This window comes from Callorhinus ursinus, unplaced genomic scaffold (assembly GCF_003265705.2).
Source record: "Callorhinus ursinus isolate GAN/ISIS: 27379988/994484 unplaced genomic scaffold, GSC_fseal_2.0 scaffold14, whole genome shotgun sequence".
NCBI lineage: Eukaryota > Metazoa > Chordata > Mammalia > Carnivora > Otariidae > Callorhinus > Callorhinus ursinus.
In genome coordinates this window covers 37,165,348-37,188,961 of record NW_027397076.1, presented here as the reverse complement: position 1 = coordinate 37,188,961, position 23,614 = coordinate 37,165,348, and the positions used below count along the sequence as shown (strand labels likewise).

The window sequence follows — 23,614 nt, the reverse complement described above, 5'->3', positions numbered from 1 at the left end:
TTGATATAGTCTTAAAATAATTTACTGCACTGCAGAATTTCCTAGCTTGATAAGTTTATGTTACCAAATTTATGTATGTATGTATGTATGTGTTTTGGATATTAGCAGTTATTTTTTTCTTGGAAACTTTAAAATGCTAATAAAAATCTCAGGCCTGGTAGGGAATTCTGCACTTTCAGAGCTGGAAGGGACCTTAGAGATTCTATAACATACCTGAAAGTACCCTATGGGCATTTATAATAATGTAACAATAAATACTAGTGAAGTTCTCTGTACTACTTGTGCTTGAAGAAAAGTAAGTTTAATCAGAGGAGATAGATTTGTAGAGCTTAGGAAGGTGATTCTGGGCACCTTTTAAGTACTTTGCAGGTTGATGGCCATTAGTGACTGGATTTCACTTACGTGATAAAAGTGTACTGCTAACACTGATTATCAGCAATGATTAAGGCTCACCACTGAAGAAAGACCTCATTGAGGTAACTGGGAAGAAGAAAGAGGGCTATAAATTAGTTTGATTTACATGAACAATATTAAGACCATCCTAAATTCATACTCCAAGGGAATAAATGAGAAAAAAATGAGATGGTGGTGGTGTGTGTATGAGTTTTTTGAAAGATAATTAGCTCATTAGATGGTGCAGGTGGCCCGTTTCACTTAGATCTGTCTGTTAGTAACAAGGGTAAAATTGTGCTTGTGTATGAGAGGAAGAGTTGTGAGACTGCTCATTGTGCAATACAAGGTATCTATTTCTACCACTGTTTCTGTACATCTCTACATTGGATTTATGATGAATAATTTCTCCCCTCAAGGAACTTTCAGTCCAGTAGAATAAGCCAGGTGTGTAAGTTCTATCATATGACTGTCTTGTTCATAACTGTGTTTGCAGAGCCTGGCACAGTTCCTAATGATGGTACTCCCAAAATATTTATTGAATACATGAGATGGCACTGCCAGTAGGTTATATCCACCTGGGACTGCCATAGAAGTTTGAAAGTTAACATTTTAACTTTTCTCTCTCCCACCTTAAGCCTTTTTTATTTTTATTTTGTCCCATTCCATTACCATGTACCACATGTCCCAGTTGGAAAACCTTGATGTCACCCTTCTACCTTTTTCTTTCTCATTTAATTCCCTGATGGGTATTTCTCAAAGTTTAGTCTTCCTGTCTCTGGCCTCTTTTTAATCCATTCTTTGGTAACTCTTCCATTAGAATTTTCTTTCTAAATATCACAGCTGATCATTGCCTTCCCCACTAATTCCCATTAACTACAAGATAAACTCTAAACTTAGCTGTTGCCCACGTAAGGATCACTGAAATTACTCTTCCCCAAGTTTCTGAGAACCTCTATGTAACTAATTCAGTGGATATTTTGTTTGCTTATCTATTTGATATGCAAGCACTGTTTATTACTTTTTCCTTCTTGAAATTCTCTTACATAGGCATCCTTGACACAAGTTGGATTTATTACCATTATAGTGAGGGAGAGAGAAGACACACCATGGGAAGTCTCAGTTAAAGAGTGGTAGGACCTATTCATTTGGATAGTTTTGGGAAGGGTCTAAGGAAGTGGAGTTTCACACTGGATTGTTGGAAAGTGGGGCAGTTCCATTGTTTGACATCTTAATATGAGGAGGGCGAAACTAAAGCAGAGGAAAAGCTTTAATTGGTCAAGAAGTAGCAGTCAATGAGTTAGAGTGGAAGGTGTGTTTGGTATTTTGTGTTAAGTGAACTTGTCTGAAATGTATATTCTGTGAGGTTGTTTATGTCTAGGAAAACAATACGCTTTCATTGTAAGCATCAGATCAGTTTGGAATAACATTCAGATATAGGTATGAGCCTCAGATCAGTTCCTGGACTGTAGGGCTACTGTTATTTGTTGTTTTTGTTTTTTCCCTTTCTTAGTCCTCCCTTTTGACCAAGGGCAGATGAAATTGGGCTGCCAGGGCATCATTGATTTATGATGTTTACATCTTGACTATTGCTGAGATTTTGTTGATTAGGATCAGAAGGAATGGCCATTCTGTGTAGTCTGTAGTTGAGCCAGGTTTATTAATCCTTTCTCCTGTTGTAAGGTGAGTGTTTGAACTATTTGATATGACAATGGCTGCTAAATAACAGTAAGACTCTGGAAGGGATACATACCTGACTTTAACACCCAAGTCCTGTGGTTTTCCTCCCTCTGCTTTGTCCATTTGCTAACTCATCCCTTACCATCCCCATATCTAATCCATTTCAAAGACTTATTTTAACCTTTTAAATCTCAAATAGTTGGTTATTATTCTCGGTAGGTAGTACTATCAAGTTAACCATGAACATGGAATTAGTGATACTGAGCCGTTATACGGTGGTAGGTTCCTGTGAGCTTCTAGTCATAGCATTTTCATATTTGATCGGTTCATAACCTTGTTTTTATTTCTTTTTAAAGACAACCTTATTTAATATATGTTGTTGATTTGTTCACATTGTGCTCATGGCCAACAGCACTATCACTTCATGCCTGAGAAAAGCTTATCTAATATATGTATTTTTTTCTGGAAGACACAGCTTTCTTGTACTTAGGAATACTAGACAGCACTACACTATGCTTGGGGGTCATTTTAACAGCAACATTACCAACAAAAAACACAAACATGCAAATGATGTGGCACTAGATAGAGAAGAGGATACTTTTTACAGTATGTGAGTTGAAACAAGAAGGCATTAACTTTGATAATAATGAGAACTGATTGTATGTCCATTTTTCTTCCTCCATAGATTGTCATAACCCTAATTGTAGCTACCATCATTTCGCACTTAGACTGCAACAGTAACTCTCCTAACTTTCTCCGTTCATTTTGGCTAAATGAAGATTGGTTCTTTCTACACTCTGACCATAGTATAGCTGGAGTAATGTTTCTGAAATGCACATTTGATCATTTTGGTGTACTGCCCATCTCTGACCCAGATACCTTTCAATAACTTCCCATTGCTCTTAGAATAAAGACTAAAATTCCAGTAAGACCCCCAAATCTCTTCAGTCTCTTGGCCCTTGCTTACTTGCTCCTCCCCCAAAAAAAATTCCTGCCCATGCTTCAGAGTTCAGTCTTTCCTAATGCACAAACCTCAGTGCAATCTGCATCAGGTTACTTTATTACACCATTGAGTTTTCTTTGTGCCCTATCCTTTCCCTTCCCTTCCTAGCATTTATCTCTGTTCATAATTACATATACAATTAACCCATATATGTAGTTTTTAAAACTAATGTCTCTCTTTGATTGTATTGTAAGCTCCAAGACAGCAGGAACTGTTTTCTTTTGCTATCTCTTGTTTGTATAGAGTTGAGCACAGTACCTGTTACATACGTACTAGGTTCTCACTACAGAGTCAGATCTTTCTTATCTTGATGTCAGCTTACATTTCCATCTTCTTCCTGTTAGGCTTCTTTCTACCTGCCTATGTCCCAGCCACACTTAACTGCTTCTTAGCCCTTCACTCAAAAGGGTTATGTCCCTCAGCATTGTTGCTGCTGCCACCGTCCCCAACCCCAACAAAGACAAAAATTTAAAATTCCAAACCAGCTTTCCCCATGCACACCCCTGTTAATCCTTGGAGATCCAAACTGTCAGTTCTTGGTGTGATCAGTGTCAATTGTCCTTGAGTATTTTTTAAAAATCTGTAAGATTGAGATTTGTCCATTTACCTGTCTGTCTGCCGTATTAGATGAAAAGGTTAGGAAGGGACTGAGTCTGTTTTATCATCTTAGGTCTTAGCATCATGCCTAGAGCATTACATGCTTAAGAGACATTTTACAGATTGGCTTTTGAATCTACCATGGACAGCTTTTTAGCTGGTTAAACAACTTTTCTTATGATTTTATAGTGCAAATTTTTTTATCAAATTAACAGAAGAAATTCTTAGAACTTTCTGTTTGGGCGTCACCATTAAAAAGTAACTCAGTGTAACTTAATACCCTCCATTTTCTCTCATTTTTAAAAATAATACCTATTGCTCATTTTACTGGGGCTCATTTCAGCTTTAAAAAATGTTTAACCCCATTGGTCATAGATTTGTTAAAATTATAAACTTATAGAAGTATAGTTGACATACAATGTTACATTAGCTTTAAGTGTACAACAAAGTGATTTGACAGTTCTAATTCTGTCCATTACACAGTGTTCACCATGCTAAATATAGTCACCATACAAAATCCCTGCCATTTATTTTATAACTGGAAGTTTGTGCCTCTTAATCCCCTTTAATACCTTCTAGGTCCATGCATGTTGTTGAGAATGGCAAGATTTCATTCTTTTTTTGTGCCTATTCCATAAAATATCCCATTGTTCTTTAATCCATTTATTTGTCAGAGGATACTTAGGTTGCTTCCATATCTTGGCTATTGTAAATAATGGTGCAGTGAACATAGGGGTGCATGTATCTTTTTTAATTAGTGTTTTGTTTTTGGTTTTGGCAGATACCCAGTTGTGGAGTTACTAATCATATGGTATTTCTATTTTTAATTTTTTGAGGAACCTCCATACCGTTTTCCATAGTGGCTGCACCATTTTGCATCCTACCAAAAGGGAACGAAGGTTCCCTTTTTTCCACATCCTTACAAATGCTTGTTATTTCTTGTATTTTTGATACTAGCCAATCTGACTGGTGTGAGGTGATATCTTGTGGTTTTGCATTGATCGTAGATTTCTGAGAATCAGTAGACTTCTCTGAGGTCAGGAGCCAAGGTTTATTTACTTTTTATCTATCCTTTGCTCATAGTCCAGCCTTGTAGCATAATAGGCAATGAATAAATAAGTGGTAAATAAAGGAGAGAATCTGTGTACCAGTAGACTCCCTTCAGAACCATAAAACAACTTTTTGCATTGGGATTATTTGCTTTTTTACCTAAATTAATGGCCATGTTCTTTTCAACCAGGTGATGAGCATTTCAGGGGTCTTTAGAAGTCCTAACTACTATTGTTTTATTTCATAATTTTATGGAAGTAAAATGGTTAAGATATTTTAATGCTTTGTGTGCAGAATTCCTGCATTAGTGCGCTATTATTCAGTTTTTTGTTTTTTATTTTCTAGAATATTGTGTGGTTTTAATTTCATTTGTCATATAAAATGGGGAGGGGCTATCCATTACAACCATGTTCATTTAAAAAAAGTACATGCTTTACCTTGTATAATCCTAATTTGAACACAGACTTTATAAGCTGTTTCACAAACCTTGGTAAGAATTGTGCTTGCATTGTAGTTTAAAACTTTGTCAAATTAGCATTAAATGAACATATTAACTCCTTAGATAACAAATAATTCCTAAATTAATAAGTTGTTTTGCCGATCCTTACCACATTATCGCCTGTATTGCCAGACTGTCTGCGTAGCTATTTATCATTTCAGCTCCAATAGTTAGTGGTTTTTAATTGATTTAAACACAGATTTTGACATTTCTGTATGTCATATAAATAGTACACTTTTACTCAAACTTGATTTGGTTCATATAAAAGAAAAAGGCCTTTAAGTAGTTGTTACTGCAGTTAGGTTATTTCAGTAGGTAGGGAAGAGCCAGAATTAGGGGAAAAATTCATTTGGCCTTCAAACAGGGGGGCTTTATTTTCAGTGTGATTATCTATTACTCTTGAGAAAATACTTTTAAAACAATGAATCATCTGGTGAGGTATATGAGAAAAAAATCTGAGAGTCTGTTTACCTAATTTTTGTCTCCTATTCAACCCTTTCATGTAAAACGGAGATTAGACAATTGATCACTCTGGATTTTTTGTTCAGACTATTAAGTATTAAACTTGTCTTTCTTTGGCAGTAGTTCTTAAGGGGAGGGGGCTGGATGTCAGATGGAAATATGTTCTAGAATCGCCTCTTCACCATTTTGAAAATACATCTGATAACCTTGTGATGGGAGTTGGGGTAGAGCTGAGAATTTGTATTTTGGAAATTTCCCAGTAATTTTTTAATATGTGACTCCTGCCCCTCGATCCCAACACAGAATATTATATAGGAAGGTATTCTTAATGTTTGTAGTTAAAGGCTTCCTGGATAAAATTCAAATCACAAACAAAGAAAATAAAGAGGAGCTTTTCTCCTCCTAAAAGCAATGATACAGTTAATTAGAATGAAAGAACACTCAAAGTAGATCCTATCTGTAACTTAAAACAGGACTGACCTGGGGAAGATAATTTAAAGTGATGGGTTCCTTATTTAAGAGGGTTTGTTAGGACTTAGATAGTTAGATAAGGATGATAGCATTATATTTGAAAGACATGATCTTTGTGCTTAAAAATTGAAATTATCAACAAATTTAATTTTTTGATAGGTTTATGGCTACAAATGATTTGATGACAGAACTGCAGAAAGATTCCATCAAGTTGGATGATGACAGTGAAAGGAAAGTGGTGAAAATGATTTTGAAGTTACTGGAAGATAAAAATGGAGAGGTACAGAATTTAGCTGTCAAATGGTAAGTGTTTTTTACTTGCTTTCCACCCCTATCAGCCCCATTAAAAGACTCAGTGTAATAGTTGGTAAATTATCTTAGTTGTGTACTATGTCTTTCTGGAATTTTCTTTAGAATTTGCAGGTGAGTGGTGAATGTTCAATGTTTGCATGTGGTATGTATGATACACTTCTTAAGGTTTCTTTTTCTGTTTTTTTCTTTTAAAGATTTTATTTACTTATTTGACAGAGCGAGAGAACACAAGCAGGGGGAACAGTAGAAGGAGAGAGAGAAACAGGCTCCCTGCCAAGCCGGGGCCCAATGCGGTGCTCAGTCCCAGGACCCTGGGATCATGACCTGAGCTAAAGGCAGATGCTTAACCATATGAGCCATCCAGGCACCCCATACACTTCTTAAAGCCTTTTATGGTATTTTGATTTGTATGAAATATGTAATGGAAACTCCAGAAAGAGCGATTCTCTCACTTGTTTGACCTGATTTATTTAGCCAAGTTAAAAGGCCTACTTGCCTCTATTCATCTCTGTATGAAAATCTAAGAACCAGTGATCAAGGGAAGTAAAAAATAATAAGACTTTATAAAGAACAGCAGCATTTAAAACCGTAGTTAACACAAATTAAGACTGATAGATATAGCAGCTACAAAGAATTTTCCCTAAAAATTGTGGGAATTCCAATTGTCTTTGTGTACAGTGTAGTAGGAGCATCTTATTAGACATGTTATTGACAGTTTGACTATTTTTAGTAATAGGGTACAGAATTTGAGTTCTCAGTAAATTCTGTTAAATTGTTTCATTTATATGTATCAAATACTAGAAAACCTTAACAATTTACATAGTTAGTGTAACCTTTAGTTTCATATAACAAGCTATGGAATTTTATGTCATTTTGTATGTCCTGTAATAATTAGGCATCAATTTAAAAAAGCGTTGTCTCATTATGATTCCTTTATTGCATTAAAACAATTTTTTTTTTTTTTAAAGATTTTATTTAAGAGAGACAGCGAGAGCGCATAAGCATGGGGTGGGGGAGAAGAGCAGAGGGAGAAGGAGAAGCAGACTCCACGCTGAGCAGGGAATTTTCTGGGATAATGACCTGAACCAAAGGCAGATGCTTAACTGACTGAGCCACCCAGGCGCCCAGTATTGCAATTTATTACAAAGGTTGTAAGTTTGTTTTAGGCTTAGCTTTTACATATCTGCTGTAAAAACAGGCAAAAATGTGAGAAATCATTGGTCAGCATAGAGTTTTTAGACAATGCAGTACAATTTCTTTAACTTGGGACATTTGCAAGTTTAAAATAAAATGGGTCTTAAAAAGATAAGTTGCAGAATAATGCAATGAGTATAATTTTACTTTATTTTTCATCTTTTATTTATTTGTTTTTTTTGGCCTGTGCGTAATAAAACTAAACATTGTTCAAAATATATGATGAACATTTACCAGCTTTTAAAAGTGGTAATAAAAAGTAGTCTTTGTCCGAAATTGAGAGTTGAGAGGAACATAGGTCTTATTCACTCGCATAGGAATCTTTACTCATTCGGGACCTGAGCTTTTGGTCTTTTGAAGACCTTTATTCTAACAGGTTGGGGGAAGAAATGGCATATATTCAAGAAAAAAATAAAGGCATTAAGATAAAAACAAAAGTAATACAGTAGGAGATAAAACCCAAGAACTGATTCTTGGAGGAGGGAAAATCACAATAGATAAATTACTAACTAGCCTTATCAAGAAATACGGAAAATTGTCAAAGAACTCATCACCCAAAAGAAACTCAGGCTCAGAAATCTTTCACACACGTCTTTGAAACCTCAAAGAACAGATAATTCCAGTACGGAGAGTTCTAGTACTATTCCAGACCGTAAACTATGAAAACTTCCCAGTCTTTTATTTAAACCAATTACTGATAACATATTGTGACTGAAGATAACACTGAAAAAGAAAACTACAGACCATTTAAATGTTCAAAATATAATCCAACAATACAGTAAGTGTAACATACCATGACCAAGTGAGATTGATCCCAAGAACATGAGGGCGGTTCAATATTATGTGCTTTGTTAATATATTTCATTATGTTAGTGGATAAGAGGAAAAAAAAACAGTTGTCCAGGCACTGATAAGATTCAGCATTGATGCTTGATTTTAAAAAGATTTTCCTTTTTTTAAATTTATTTATTTGAGAGAGAGTGAGAGAGAGAATGAGAAATAGCATGAGAAGGGACAGGGTCAGAGGAGGAAGCAGGCTCCCCGCTGAGGTGAGAGCCCGATGTGGCACTCGATCCCAGAACTTCGGGATCATGACCTGAGCAGAAGGCAGTTGCTCAACCAACTGAGCCACCCAGGCACCCCGATGCTTGATTTAAAAAAACAAAACAAAACACCAAAGCACAATACTTACTTAGGCTACTTATTGTAATTAGAGGAGTGAAACACCTTCCAGAGACCATCATCATACTTAATATGTCATTGGAGTGAAGAACAGGTCAGGGATGCTTTATCTCACTAGGGAGAATTCACTGTTTCAAGGGAAACATTTTATTAAATGAGAGAGAAGACCTTTTTTATTTTTATTTTATTTTTTTAAAAGATTTTATTTATTTATTTGACAGAGACACAGTGAGAGAGGGAACACAAGCAGGGGGAGTGGGAGAGGGAGAAGCAGGCTTCCCGCTGAGCAGGGAGCCTGATGCGGGGCTCGATCCCAGGACCCTGGGATCATGACCTGAGCTGAAGGCAGACACTTAACGACTGAGCCACCCAGGTGCCCCGAGATAAGACCTTTTTTTAACGTTAGAAGTACACACACATACACATACCTCACCCCAAAAGCCAGTAAATTACCAGATACCTTTACACTAATGTCAATAAGAAGGAAAAGATGGGTTTCTGTCTCCACTACATTCTTTTTGAAGGTATTAGCTGCTATAGGACAAGGAAGAATAAAATTATATGCATGAGCGTTGGAAAAGGTACATGAGAATAATCCAAGTCAATCAAGAAAAAAATTTAATGTGGACAGTAAGAATTCAGTGAAGTAACAGGATGTGAAAGTAATGAACAAAAATCTGTAGTTTTCATATAAACAACAAGTTGGAGGATCTCATGGAATCAGATGTCCATTTATTACAGCAACAGAAAGACAAAATGCCTAGCAATTAAATGCAACAAATGTTACAATGGTGACCTTGAGTGAGGGTATTATATGGTATAGGTAAGGTTACAATTTTATCTTTTTCAAAACTTAAGGAAAACTTTAAAATATTCTTGACCCCTAACAAAAATGTACTTGGAACAAATGGAAACACATTCCATGTCCTTGGATAGGATAACTCAATAAAGTTGTTGGTTCTCTATTTAATGCTAACCTAATTGTAAAAATTATTTCACAAGCTAGACAAGTTGATTTTAAAGTATATTTTGGTGGGAGGGAGAGGGGACAGGTGTTTGCTCAAGATAGCCAAGAAAACTCTGAAAAAGTGTTAACAGTTGCTGAAGGTGGAGTTGTTGCTTAGCCCTACTAGATAGGAAAAGAGACTATTGTGTTTCTGTAATCAAAGCAGTGCAGTAGTGAGGCATTAATGGACAAATGGAGTAAAATAGAAAGTACATGATAGAAAGTTGGACCCCCCCCTTTTTTAAGGACTAGATAACCATTTGAAAAAGATAAAATTGTATCCTTACCTCACATACAAGATCCCTACTGAAGGTCACAGTTCTTTTCACTTTAAATTAGTTTTGCCTGTTTCAGAGCTTCATATAAATGGAGAGCTTCATATAAATGGAGTTAATACAGTATGTGCTCTTTTGTGTCTAGCTGTCGTACTCACATCTGTGAGATTCATCCATGTTGGGTGTGTTAGTATTTCTTGACTTTTTATTACTGATTAGTAGCCAGTAATAAATACCAGTCTGTTTATATGTTTGGTTTCTTTGTAGAGTTTGGCTATTGTGAATAGAGATACAGTGAACATTCTTGTATGAGTTCTTTTTAGGATATGGGTCTTTTTTATGGGTAGATACCTAAGAATGGAATTGCTGTTCTCCAATTAGATTTTTAAGAAACTGCCAAATTGTTTCCCAAAGTATTTGTATCATTTACATGAAAGTACCACCTTCTCACCAACACTTGGTTTTGTCACCCTTTAATTTTAGCCATTCCAGTAAGTGTATAGGTGTAGTTTTAATTTACATGTCCCTGATGACTAATATTGTCCAGTGCTGTTTTGTGTGTTTGTTGGACTTTTTTTTTTCCCTGGACTTTTCCCAATTTTTGAAATTGAGGTAGTTTTTTTATTATCAAATCGTACGAGTTCTTCATATATTCTAGATAGGCCCTTTGATACATATATTTTATAAATATTTTCTCCCAAGTTGATGAGCTTAAGTTTTTAAATTTAGTTTTAAATTTAGTTTCATTTGATTATCTTATAAATTAATTTCAACTTTTCTTTTATGGTAATTGCTTTCCATGTTCTAAGAAACCTTTGTTTACCTTATGTTGCAACAGTTTTCTCCTGTTTTTTTTTCTAAAAGCCTTATAGTTTCAGCTTTTACTTTTAGACTTGTGATCTGTCTTGAATTAGTTTTTCTGAATTAGGAATTGAGTTCAGTTTTTTCATGTGAATAGTTGTTGAAGGACCATTTATTGGAAACATCTTTTCCCTATTGAATTGCATTCATATCAGAGATCGGTTGACAGAAAGTGTGGGTTTATTTCTCGACTCTCTTGTGTTCCATTGGTGTTTTTGTGTATTCTTATGCCAGTACAAAACTGTTGTATTAGTATAATGTAGCATATTAGACAACCTTGCCACTATTGACTTTTTTGGGCAGATCTTTGTTGTGAGGAGCTATCCTGTGTATTCTGTGTATGTAGGATGTTTAGCAGCATCTTGGCCTTTAGCTACTATTTGCTAGTAACATTCCTTCTTCTCCCAGAGGTGACAACCAAAAATGTCTCCAGACATTGCCAGCTATCTATCTATTGGAGGGTAAAAATTGCCCTTTGTTGAAAACAAAGGTATAGAAGATCTATAGAAGTCTGATGTAAGGTAGTTTAAATTCTTAGCTTCATTCTTCCTTTCCCAAGAGGATTTTGATTTTTTAGGGTTTTTTTTTTTTTTTGTATTTCCGTTGTAAATTTTAGAATCAGTTTGTCAATTTCAATTTTTAAAAAAATAAGCTTGCTCAAATTTTGATTGGGATTGTGTTGAAGCTGTAGAGATTTTTGAAGAGAATCAACATCTTAACAATACTGTTTTTTAACAGTGAACCATAGTATCTCTACTTACTAGTCACAGTAGTTTTTGTTGATTCCTTGGGATTTTCTGCCTAAATAGGGGTCATCAGAGAATATCCCCCTCTTTCAGTCCTGATTTTGGTAATTTGTGTTTTCTCTTTTTCCCTCAATTCATCTAATTATGGATTTACCAACTTTACTTATCAAAGAACTGATAGGTTTGTTAATTTTCTCTATTGTTTGTTGCCTTATTTCATTGATTTCTTCTCTTTTATTATAATGCTCACTTTCTTCCTTTCTAATTCTTAAACAATTAAAGGTATGTATTTTTCTCTAATTACTTCTTGAGCTACATTCTACAAATTCTGGTGGTATCATTCAGTTTGAAATACTTTTTTAAAGATTTGATTTTTAGGTAATCTCTACACCCAACGTGGGGCTTGAACTCACTACCCTAAGATCAGGAGTTGCATGCTCCACTGACTAAGCGAGCCAGCCAGGTGCCCCTAGTTTGAAATATTTTTAATTCTATTGTGATTTTCCTTTGATCCATGGGTTTTTTAGACGCAATTTTCAAATATTTGGAGGTTACCTAGATGTTTATTTTTATTGCTAATTTAATTCCATTTTGGTCAGAGAACCGTATTTAAAATTTCAGGATGTTTGTTTTGTCTACTTTGATTTGTTTTATGGTTCAGCATGTGGTGCATCTTGGTGAATGAATGTCCCATGTATACTTGGAAGAAAGTATATTTTGTGGTAGATGGGCATAATTTTTAGAAATGTCAGGTCAAGGTAGTTGATAAAGTTTAGATTTTATATTCTTTGTGATTTTTTTGTTTCTGCTTTTGGTATTAAATACCCCAAAGAGACAAGTGTTTAAAATTTTCAACTATGATTGTCAAATTATCTGTTTTTCTCTTTGATAAATGTCAGGTTTTGCTCCATGTATTTTGAAACCTAATAAAATGCATACACATTTATATGTCCTCCTGATGTTTGACCTTTTTATGAGTATGAAATGTTTCTTTTTAAATATACCTTATCTTCAAATATATTTTCTATTATGTTACTATGGAAAAGTCACCCCAACTTTTCTAAGGTTAGTGTTTGCATAGTGTACCTTTTTTTATTTTTCAGTTTAATCTTTTTATTTTTTTTAAAGATTTTATTTATTTATTTGACAGAGAGAGAGAGACAGTGAGAGAGGGAACACAAGTAGGGGGAGAAGGAAAGGAAGAAGCAGGCTTCCTGCTGAGCAGGGAGCCCGATGCGGAGCTCGATCCCAGGACTCTGGGATCATGACCTGAGCCGAAGCAGACGCTTAACGACTGAGCCACCCAGGCACCCCAGATCTTTTTATTTTTAAATGGTGTGTCTTCTCGACAACAAATAGTTAATTCTTGCTTTGATTCAGTTTCATAATTTTTGACCTTAAATAGGAGTGCTTATATAGTCCCTTAGTGTTTATTATAAATATTTGATATGGTTGGATTTAGGTGTGTCATTCTTCTTATTTTCTTTTTGCTTTTGTTGTTATTGTTCTGGGTTTTTTTCCCCCCACCTGCCGCCTTTTGGGTTAAGCAAATCTTTTATAGCAACAGTTCTCAAAGTTTGATTTGGGGGGACCCTGGAACATCCTGTGACCCTCTGAAAGTGTCAGAATTTATCATGTGAATAATTATTTTCCCTTTGACTCTAGTTCTCTTGTAAGTGCACAATGTAATTTTCCAGAGGCCACATAATGTGATCATCATAACAGACCAAATGCAGAATCAGATATGAGAACATAGTTTTTTTTTTAAGTGCAAACATATAAATCAATGCTATTTTTCTCTCACTTTTTTTGAGAACATAGTTAAGTTTTTAAAAATGTTTATGTTAACGTGATAGGTTTATTTTTGTTACTTTTAATTTTTAATATGGTAAGTATTGATAGACACAGCCTACATAAAGACAAGTTTTTGGGGTCTTCATTGATTTTTAAAGCGTTAAAAGGGTTCCTGAAACCAAAAGGTTGGGAATCTGTTTTATATTTAATTTTGATTTCCTCTGTTGACTTTTTAGATATGTCTCTTAGTGTTTTTTGAATTGTCACTCTAGGCTAGGGATTATAAATTGCATTTTAAATTTATGGCAACATACTAAAAGTTAATATTGTACCACTTGATATAAGGTATATAAATCTTGTAACATTTTTCTGTTTACTTTCTTCCTGTCTTTATGCTACTGTTTTTTTATGTATTTGCATGTATGTGTATCCATACTACAGTATTATTTATAATTTGAAGAAAAACTATATAGTCTTATTTTATTTTTTTTTTAGTTTACTTATTTACTTATTTATTAGTAATCTCTAAACCCAACATGGGTCTTCAGTTCAGCAACCCTGAGATCAAGAGTTGCATGCTCTACCATTGATTCAGCCTGGCACCCCAATGTAGTAATTAAGATACTCCAATGTAGTATTTAAGATAAATATAGCCTTTTATGTATACACACATTTACATTTCTGGTGATCTTTTAACTCCGAGTAACCATATGGTTTAATTTTTCTTTAGCCTAAAGAACTTTCTTTGGCAATTCTTGCAGTATAGGTTTGGTAGTGATATAGTTTCAGTTTTTATCATAAATTGTCTTTATTTTCACTTTTAAGGGATAATTTCAGTGGATTTGGAATTCTAGGTAAACCTTTCTGTTTTTAGTTACATCATTATCTGGCATTCAAATTGTTGTTTTTCAAAAATACAGATGTAGAGAGTTTACAGACTTTTGGTCCAACAAAGCTATTTTGCCATTACCAGAACTCTTTAAATTCATTTTTGGAATCCCTTTTATTTTCACTCCAAATTTTTTCATTGTTTCATGTTAGGTCTTTACACATATGCCATGTCTCTTTGTCACTGCCGTCATTTTGGATTAGATTGTTCTTGGATTTCTCCAACCTTTCCGTTTATTTTTCTTTCTTCTCTTAATTCCCCAGATTGCACTGCCTGTGGCTTCTCCAATCAAGCAGTTAGCAGTTTATTGAACATCTGTATTTGATAAATGCTTATCTGACATTTATCAGATTAAACTATTTTTCTCATGTCACTTACGCTTGACAAAATGCATTGGCTCCCAATTTTACCACATCACATTTAAATTTGCCGGCCTAACTTTAAAGGTTCTCCATAATGTCCCAGGGGCCTACCTTTCCTGTTGTCTTTTATGTGCCTTTTGTATCAACCAGTTCTTTTCATTCCTCATTTTTTAAATCTTATTTAAATTAAATTACTTAACATATAGTATATCATTAGTTTCAGATGTAGAGTTCAGTAACTCATCATTTGTATATAACACCCACTCATTATATCTCCGATCCTCCTTAATGCCTATCACCCAGTTACCCCATCCCCCCACCTGCTTCCCTCCAGCAACCCTGTTTGTTTCTTATAGTTAAGAGTCTTATGGTTTGTCTCCCTCTCTGGTTTTGTCTTATTTTTCCCTCCCTTCCCCTATGGATCCTCTCTTTTGTTTCTTAAATTCCACCTATGCGTAAAACCCATATGATAATTGTCTTTCGCTGATCGACTTATTTCACTCAGCATAATACCCTCCGGTTCCATCCACGTCGATGTAAATGGTAAGATTTCATCCTTTTTCATGGCTGAGTAATATTCCATTGTGTGTGGAATATTCTTTATCTGTTCATCTGTTGGACATCTGGGCTCTTTCCATAGTTTGGCTGTTGTGGACATTGCTCCTATAAACATTGGGGTGCAGATGCCTCTTCGGATCACAATGTTTATATCCTTTGGGTAAATACCTAGTAGTGCAATTGCTGGATCGTAGTATAACTCTATTTTTAACTTCTTGAAGAACCTCCATACTGTTTTCCAGAGTGGAAACCAGCTTGCATTCCCTCAGTGTAAGAGGATTCCCCTTTTTCCACATCCTCACCAACATTTGTCATTTCCTGACTTGTTAATTTTAGCCATTCTGACTGATGTGAGGTGGTATCTCATTGTGGTTTTGATTTGTATTTCCCTGATGCCGAGTGATGTTGAGAACTTTTTCATGTGTCTGTTGGCCATTTGGATGTCTTCTTTGGAGAAATGTCTGTTCATGTCTTCTGCCCATTTCTTGACTGGATTATTTGGGTTGTTTGGGTGTTGAGTATGATAAGTTCTTTATAGATCTTGGCTACTAGCCCTTTATCTGGTAAGTCATTTGCAGATATCTTCTCCCATTCCATAGGTTGTCTTTCAGTTTTGTTGACTATTTCCTTTGTTGTGCAAAAGCTTTTTATCTTGATGAAGTCTCAGTAGTTCATTTTTGCTTTTGTTTCCCATTCCTCATTTTTTAAAATATGCATTCCACTCATTCTGGTCTCTGATCTTTCCATTTGAAATGCCCTTCTTTTCTAACAATATCCCATAAGCCCAGTACCTAAAAATCTGTCACCTAAAAATCTGTCCCTTAGGTGCAGTCTTCTGTCCCGTTCTTTCGGTTCACAAGGCGGAGTTGGTGACAGATGATAGAAGGAAGGCGGGGTCTGAGTTGGCAGAGTGATATATTGGGTAGAATTGCTATTTCAGGTAAACCATAGGATCCTTGTTAGGAGCAGACTCCTAATTAGCCTTTTTAGTACTAAAAAATGTTTTGTATATATGAAGGATTGGGAGCATCTTAAGTTTAAATTTCCATGATACCATGGTGGAAATCAGTGGGGAAACACTGGAAACCAACTGCAAGGAGCTTAATCAAATTTGTTTTAAACCCTTATTCATATACTATCTATGAAACAGGCATAATGTATTTATTTTGTGTTGACAGTTGCTAGGCAGAAGAAAATAATGCTTTTGTCTATTTTTCTGTTTTTGTATTTAATGTAAATTAAAATTGTTTTCTATTTATATTACAGTCTTGGCCCCTTAGTGAGTAAAGTGAAAGAATACCAAGTAGAGACAATTGTAGATACCCTCTGCACTAACATGCTTTCTGATAAGGAACAACTTCGAGATATTTCAAGTATTGGCCTTAAAACAGTAATTGGAGAACTTCCTCCAGCTTCCAGTGGTAAGCAAGAGCACTTTTTTCTTCCTAGTTCCTTTTTACATGGAGCTATTTTTCCTCCCATTTGTTTTTCCTCCTGGCCAGGGAAGGAGAGCAGTGTCTATCAAAGGATCTTTGTAAGCATCTCTTTGAACAAATAAGGGGAAAAAAGTCCAGAGTCTTATTTTTGCTTAAAAATAAATTCAATTTCCAGTTTTAAAGAATATTATTTTGATTGAATTTAAGTATCTCATAGGAATAGCAAGATTTTTTATTGTTGTATGTACCATGACTACAGAATAGAGTTAATGTCAACCTGTGCACTAAAGGAAAAGATAACCAAAATTTTGAGTTATTTCTGATTAGCTCTCTATTTTCAGTATTAGTTTTGCTTTGCATCAGAATTTATGATGTATGAAACTTAATACTGTTTTAAAGCAGTTGTGAAATAGTTCAGTTTACTAGTATCTTTATTAAGGCTGACTCTATAGCTACTTTGGTAATTTAAAAAATTTAAAACGACAATGAATTTGTCAATTAGATTTTGGTCTCTGACACAGATTTAGGTAATGCAAGTTTTAGAATTGATCTTAACTACTAAGCTGTCTGCTAAAATCAGCAGGCTAAAGTTATTGATGGTCTTATCTACAGATGGAGTGAAATTATTTATTTCATGGAAAGATGTAGACTCGTAATAGTGTAGTCTAAGTATGTAGTTTTTACTCATTTAATAAAGATTTATTAATCTTTTGCTATGCTAGCTATCATGCTAGATGATATGTGTGTATTATTTCAGTTAGTCTAACGTCAGCCATATGGGAGGTCTTAATATTCCTAGTTTATTGATGAGGGAATTGAAATGCAGGGAGATTAGGTTAATGCACCCAAAATTCTGATTACCTATTTGGGTGAAGATTTAAGTCCTCTATTATTTTTTAATCCAAAGCTGATGCTTTTTCAACTGTTTCTTACCAATGTTACTTTGGTCTTATTATTTCAATAAAATATTTCTTATAATTGTATTAGTTATATTGATATTTTCCTCATTTCTTTTCATTGAAACACGTTTGTTTTTAGCTGATTTCTGGTTCAAACAAGAATTTTATTAACCATTTAGATTAGTTTCGTGTTCCTTTTTTTTTTCCCACTTGCCAGTAATAAGACAAATCTACTTCAGAATAGTAGTAACCTTGATTTATGAGTTCTCTGGAACACCATTTCTAGTTCATCATAATGAAGTTTTGGAATCTTTAGATTGGAATAGGAAGGTTCTTACAGGTTTCCAGCTCTCTCTCTTTTAAGAGATCATGTTGTTAGAGGTCAGAATATATTTGGTTTTTAATTCACTGAAATTTTAAGAAGTCTGAGTTGCTAGTAAAGAGTATTCAAGTAGAAGAAAATTCATTTCTGCTTTCCAGTCTAGAGGCGCAAACACTACAGCTGCTACTGGCTCCGTAGTCGGCCGTCACGTCAGTATGTAGAAATAGTTGTCCAGTAGAGTCTGTTGAATCATTATTGTTTTGCCTGTGTCATATACTCCTTCTGCAGTTAATTACTCTTATTCTTGTTTATATCTAATAAATTATTTTATTGGAAAGCAACCTGTTTTGAAATATTTTTCTGACATGGATCTCTTAAGTCAGTCTCGATTATAATCAAGTTTAGAGTTGTTGAATATCTGGTAACCACCATGAATATAAGGTAGAGTCAGTATAATTGCCTTAAAATTATTCTTGGATTATTATTCATGTAGGCTCTGCATTAGCTGCTAATGTATGTAAAAAGATTACGGGACGTCTTACCAGTGCAATAGCGAAGCAGGAAGATGTCTCTGTTCAGCTAGAAGCCTTGGATATTATGGCTGATATGTTGAGCAGGTAAACATGCCTATCATTTGTATTATTTGTAATACAAAAACTATGTGCATTTCTTAAAAACACGTTTTGATAAATATAATTTGGTCTAAAATTGTCCATGTTTAAATTGTGGCTGTTTTATAATGTGGGTAGGGGTAAGGGGAGAAATAAGCTAATTATATTTATCACATAATATTGCATAGCAGGCATTTTTTGTAGTTTTGAAAAGTAATAAAATTTGTGATTTGAATTTCACAGTTTTTATGTTTTGTTTTACTCATATATTTTGATTACAGTGATTTCTCTGTTACATAAGAGATATACTGGTAGGAGTAGCAAATTTTCCAATTAAAATAATGGCATAAATTTCAGCAACCATGATTATAGTGCATGTTGGGGAGGAGGGAGCTTGGCTTTATACATTTGTTCCTTGTATGCTTTCCTCTGGAAGTCAAACTTGGGAAGATAGGAAGATCTAATTAACTCCAAGGGGGAAAATACCTTAGAAGACCTGTCAGTTTCAGTTTATCTCTAATTCTCAAAATCATTATATGTCTTCATTGTTTGTGTATTACTTGTACCTGATTCATTGCAGCTTGAAAATAATCAAGTGCCTTCATATGGTACATAGTTATAGGAAAAGGTAAGAGCTGTCATTCTGGCACACACAAGAACTTATATGTTACTGTAGGAGATAAGAACAAAAATGGAACTAAATACTGAGACTGTTGGTGTGTTTTGGGGTTTAAAATGGAGGATTCCAAGTAAGTTTATTATGGAAAGAATGGCATTTGAGTTTGGTTTTGAAGAATGGGTAGGGCACAAGTGTATGTGCCTAGGCTTAGAATATTCAGCATAAGTAGTCTTAGAGTTGGGAAACGTTGTATTCTCGTTTTCCAGAATATATGGAATGAATAGAAAAGTGGTAGGAAATCATTTTCATAGGTTGTGGTCACGTTGAAGAGGGTGAGGAATTTATACTTAATTTCATAGGTAGTAAATACTCAGACATTTTGTCCTGTGTTACTGGATCAGTTGCAGGGTCCTGGCGCATAGATGTTTAACTGCTATTGACTCCCTGAACTGCACATGTGAAATGATTTGGAAGAGAGGATTGGACCAACGGGGTCAATGCAACTTAGTACATAGATATGTTGAGGAAAGACCATAGGGAGAGGGGAAAGTCAAGAGATTCTGAGATTTTGAGTGTTGAGAACTCCCAGAAAGCTATCATAGAGAAAAAGCTATTAATAGGGAAAACACTTTAGAGATCTGGAAGGGAAAAGGGACAAGACCATTGTTTTTTTGATGTATTCTCAAGCTTGGTTAGATATCTTATAGATGGGGATATGGTTCTAGATTCTAGAAGTGAATTTTGGGATACAGATTTCAAAACTGCCTTTAATTAACTTTTCAGTTGGGTTGCTAGAGAAAGTAAGAATTTAGTTTTACTTTAATTCTGAATTTGGATTAAATGTCATCTAAATTTTTACTGTTTGAATACATTGAGGTCAGAGGCCAGACATTTCAGTAGTGCTCAGAAATCTTGAATCTATTTATGGTTTTCTTTCTTATTTTAAGGCAAGGAGGACTTCTTGTTAATTTCCATCCTTCAATTCTGACCTGTCTGCTCCCCCAGTTGACCAGCCCTAGACTTGCAGTGAGGAAAAGAACCATTATTGCTCTTGGCCATCTGGTTATGAGCTGTGGAAATATAGTTTTTGTAGATCTTATTGAACATCTGTTGTCAGAATTATCCAAAAATGATTCCATGTCAACAACAAGAACCTACATACAATGTATTGCTGCAATTAGTAGGCAAGCTGGTCATAGAATAGGTAAGAAATGTTTAAATACTTTAATATTTTCTTTAATTAAAAAAAATGCATGTTTTTAAGAACCAATATGCTTTTCTTAGGTGAATACCTTGAGAAGATAATTCCTTTGGTGGTAAAATTTTGTAATGTAGATGACGATGAATTAAGAGAGTACTGCATTCAAGCCTTTGAGTCATTTGTGAGAAGGTAAGTTTTTAGGATCTCTATATTCAAATAAAAGTTTCCCTTAAGAATAGAGTAATAATTAAGATCTAGAGTAGGTGGGTGAGGAGAAATGGGTTATTTTACTGACAGCCAGGATGAATTTTGGTTTCGGATGTGTTTGATTGGATTAAATTCTCATTAAACAGTAACTGATAAATCAGTGCAGTATTTGAAGTGGTTGTGATCTCATATTTCAAAATACGGTCCTTAGATTTATTTTGAAATGTTTCCTTTTCATTGCTAGGACTTGAAAGAATTTGTAAAGGTATTTATGGTTGTCTTTTGGTTTAATTTAATAATGTAGTTACTGTCTTAAAGAGCAGCAGGTAAATTAATTACCTGGCCAAAACTATATAGTGAATTTTATATCTTTCTAACATTTTTTGAAGTTTGCCACATGCATTTTGCTAGGGCAGTGAGTCTCAATTTGGAAACCTTGGTTCTAATAATAAAATCTTCATTTATGTACTAGAAGGCCATACTGGCTGAGGAGCAGATTTTTTTGCCTTTGGCTAAAATTGCCAGTTTGGTATAGCATAGTGTCTTGAGACTTGACTGGTTGTTATCTGCAGTAATCCTTTGCCCCACTCGTGGTTTTAAGAAGTAGCTTTATGGTCATACCAAATTTTTAAAATCAGAAATTGTGCGATTTGTTTCTGTTCTTTTAATTGAGAAACATAAATTATTCCTTTATTGTGGGGGATTTCTATGTTCTGTCTCTCAGCATATAGCTAGAAGACCAAGCGTAGGAGTATGTATTGGCATTTTCACAAACAGTCCTAGTTGCTGAAGAGCACATTCACTTGGGCTTGGTCTTCTAATCTTATGTTGAGAAGATAGAGCATATACAGATTTCTCTCTATACTACCCCACATTAACCATGATAAATCAGTTATTGTAAGAATCATCCTGACTTCAGAGGTGTTAAAATGGGAAAAGTTCATCTTAAAATTAAGTGTAATTTGAAAAGTAAATATTTTAAAATATGCAGAGTCATTAGTATTGAAAGGCTGGGGACCACTTTTCCTATGCTATGTTAAAGGGAAGAAAAAAATCTGGTAATAAAATGTGTCAGATAGTGGATCGAGAAAAGTATAGTTATTCAAGGCAGCTTTTATTTTTTTCTTCAGATGTCCTAAGGAAGTATATCCTCATGTTTCTACCATTATAAATATTTGTCTTAAATATCTTACCTATGATCCAAATTATAATTATGATGATGAAGATGAAGATGAAAATGCCATGGATGCAGATGGTGGTGATGATGATGACCAAGGTATTTCAAATTAAATAGAAGGAGTTTGTTAAATTTTCATGAAAGACCCAGTGTTATAGATGGAGATGATCCTTACCTAGTGAAAGGGGAAATGACCTCAATATTCAACAATAGAAAATTGATTAAATAAATTATGGGGCATTCATGTGTCGAACTGCTATGCAGCACTTTCAGAATCTAGAAGAATAGTAAAGCAGTTATTAATAAGTTGAGTGAAAAAGTGGATAACAAAAATTATGTCCCAGTTTTATTTTTTTTAATACACAGAAAAAAAATGTTACTAGTACGTTTATAATTGCTAGCCAAGAGAATTTTGTTCTTTATTCAGATTTTCTGCAAAGGGTTTTTGTAAGGAGGGAAATGAATGTTATTTTAAAACTGTATGGTAGATATACATATTCAGCAGTATGGTTGGTTTTATACATACTTTCATGAAAAATCCTAGATATTGTTTGAGGCTCCTTTTAACTTTCATGAATCATCTAAACTTTTTAAATATTATTTTATTACATTATGTTAGTCACTGTACAATACATCATTAGTTTTTGATGTAGTGATCCACACTTCGTTGTTTTTGTCTAACACCCAGTACTCCATAGGTACACTCCATGGGTACGTGCCCTCCTTAATACCCATCACCAGGCTAACCCATCCACCCACCCCCCTCCACTCTAACACCCTCAGTTTGTTTCTCAGAGTCCATCGTCTCTCATGGTTCATCTCTCCCTCCGATTCCCCCCCCTTCATTTTTCCCTTCCTTCTCCTAATGTCCTCCACGCTATTCCTCATGTTCCACAAATAAGTGAAACCATATGATAATTGACTTTCTCTGCTTGACTTATTTCACTTAGCGTAATCTCCTCCAGTCCCATCCATGTTGATGTAAAAGTTGGGTATTCAAAAAAAGAAGTTGGGTATTCATTCTTTCCTGATGGCTGAGTAATAGTCCATTGTCTATATGGACCACATCTTCTTTATCCATTCATCTATTGAAGGGCACCTCAGCTCTTTCCACAGTTTTGCTATTGCAGATATTGTTACTATGAACATTGGGGTGCATATGGCCCTTTTCCCTGCATCTGTGTCTTTGGGGTAAATACCCAGTAGTGCAATTGCTGGGTCATAGGGTTGCTCTATTTTTAATTTTTTTTTTTTTTTTTAGATTTTATTCATTTATTTGACAGAGAGACACAGCGAGAGAGGGAACACAAGCAGGGGGAGTGGGGGAGGGAGAAGCGGGCCTCCCGCTGAGCAGGGAGCCTGATGTGGGACTTGATCCCAGGACCCTGGGACCATGACCTGAGCCGAAGGCAGACGCTTAACGACTGAGCCACCCAGGTGCCCCTATTTTTAATTTTTTGAGGCACCTCCACACTGTTTTCCAAAGTGGCTGTACCAACTTGCGTTTGTAAGAGGGTTCCCCTTTCTCCACAACCTCTCCAACATTTGTTGTTTCTTGCCTTGTCAATTTTTGCCATTCTAACTCGTGTAAGGTGGTATCTCAGTGTGGTTTTTGATTTGAATTTCCCTGATGGCTAATGATGGTGAACATTTTTTCATGTGTCTGTTAGCCATTTGTATGTCTTCTTTGGAGAAGTGTCTGTTCATGTCTTCTGCCCATTTTTTGACTTGATTATTTGTTTTTTGGGTGTTGAGTTTGAGAAGTTCTTTATAGCTCTTGGATACCAGCCCTTTATCTGTACTGTCATTTG

General features: G+C 34.9%; 1 protein-coding gene across 2 annotated transcripts in view; it reads left to right on the top strand.

The window, feature by feature from the left end:
* CAND1 (cullin associated and neddylation dissociated 1) overlaps positions 1-23,614 on the top strand; it is a 44,528-nt gene that overhangs the window by 4,566 nt on the left and 16,348 nt on the right. The window contains exons 2-7 of one of the 2 annotated variants that reach the window (XM_025882942.2): positions 6,312-6,455; positions 16,598-16,752; positions 18,482-18,605; positions 20,166-20,422; positions 20,503-20,608; positions 21,757-21,902. In XM_025882942.2, the coding sequence (XP_025738727.1) occupies positions 6,312-6,455; positions 16,598-16,752; positions 18,482-18,605; positions 20,166-20,422; positions 20,503-20,608; positions 21,757-21,902 (932 nt within the window). Of the gene's footprint in view, positions 1-6,311; positions 6,456-16,597; positions 16,753-18,481; positions 18,606-20,165; positions 20,423-20,502; positions 20,609-21,756; positions 21,903-23,614 lie in introns of those variants that run through there. The other variant, XM_073900685.1, reaches the window with a different exon arrangement.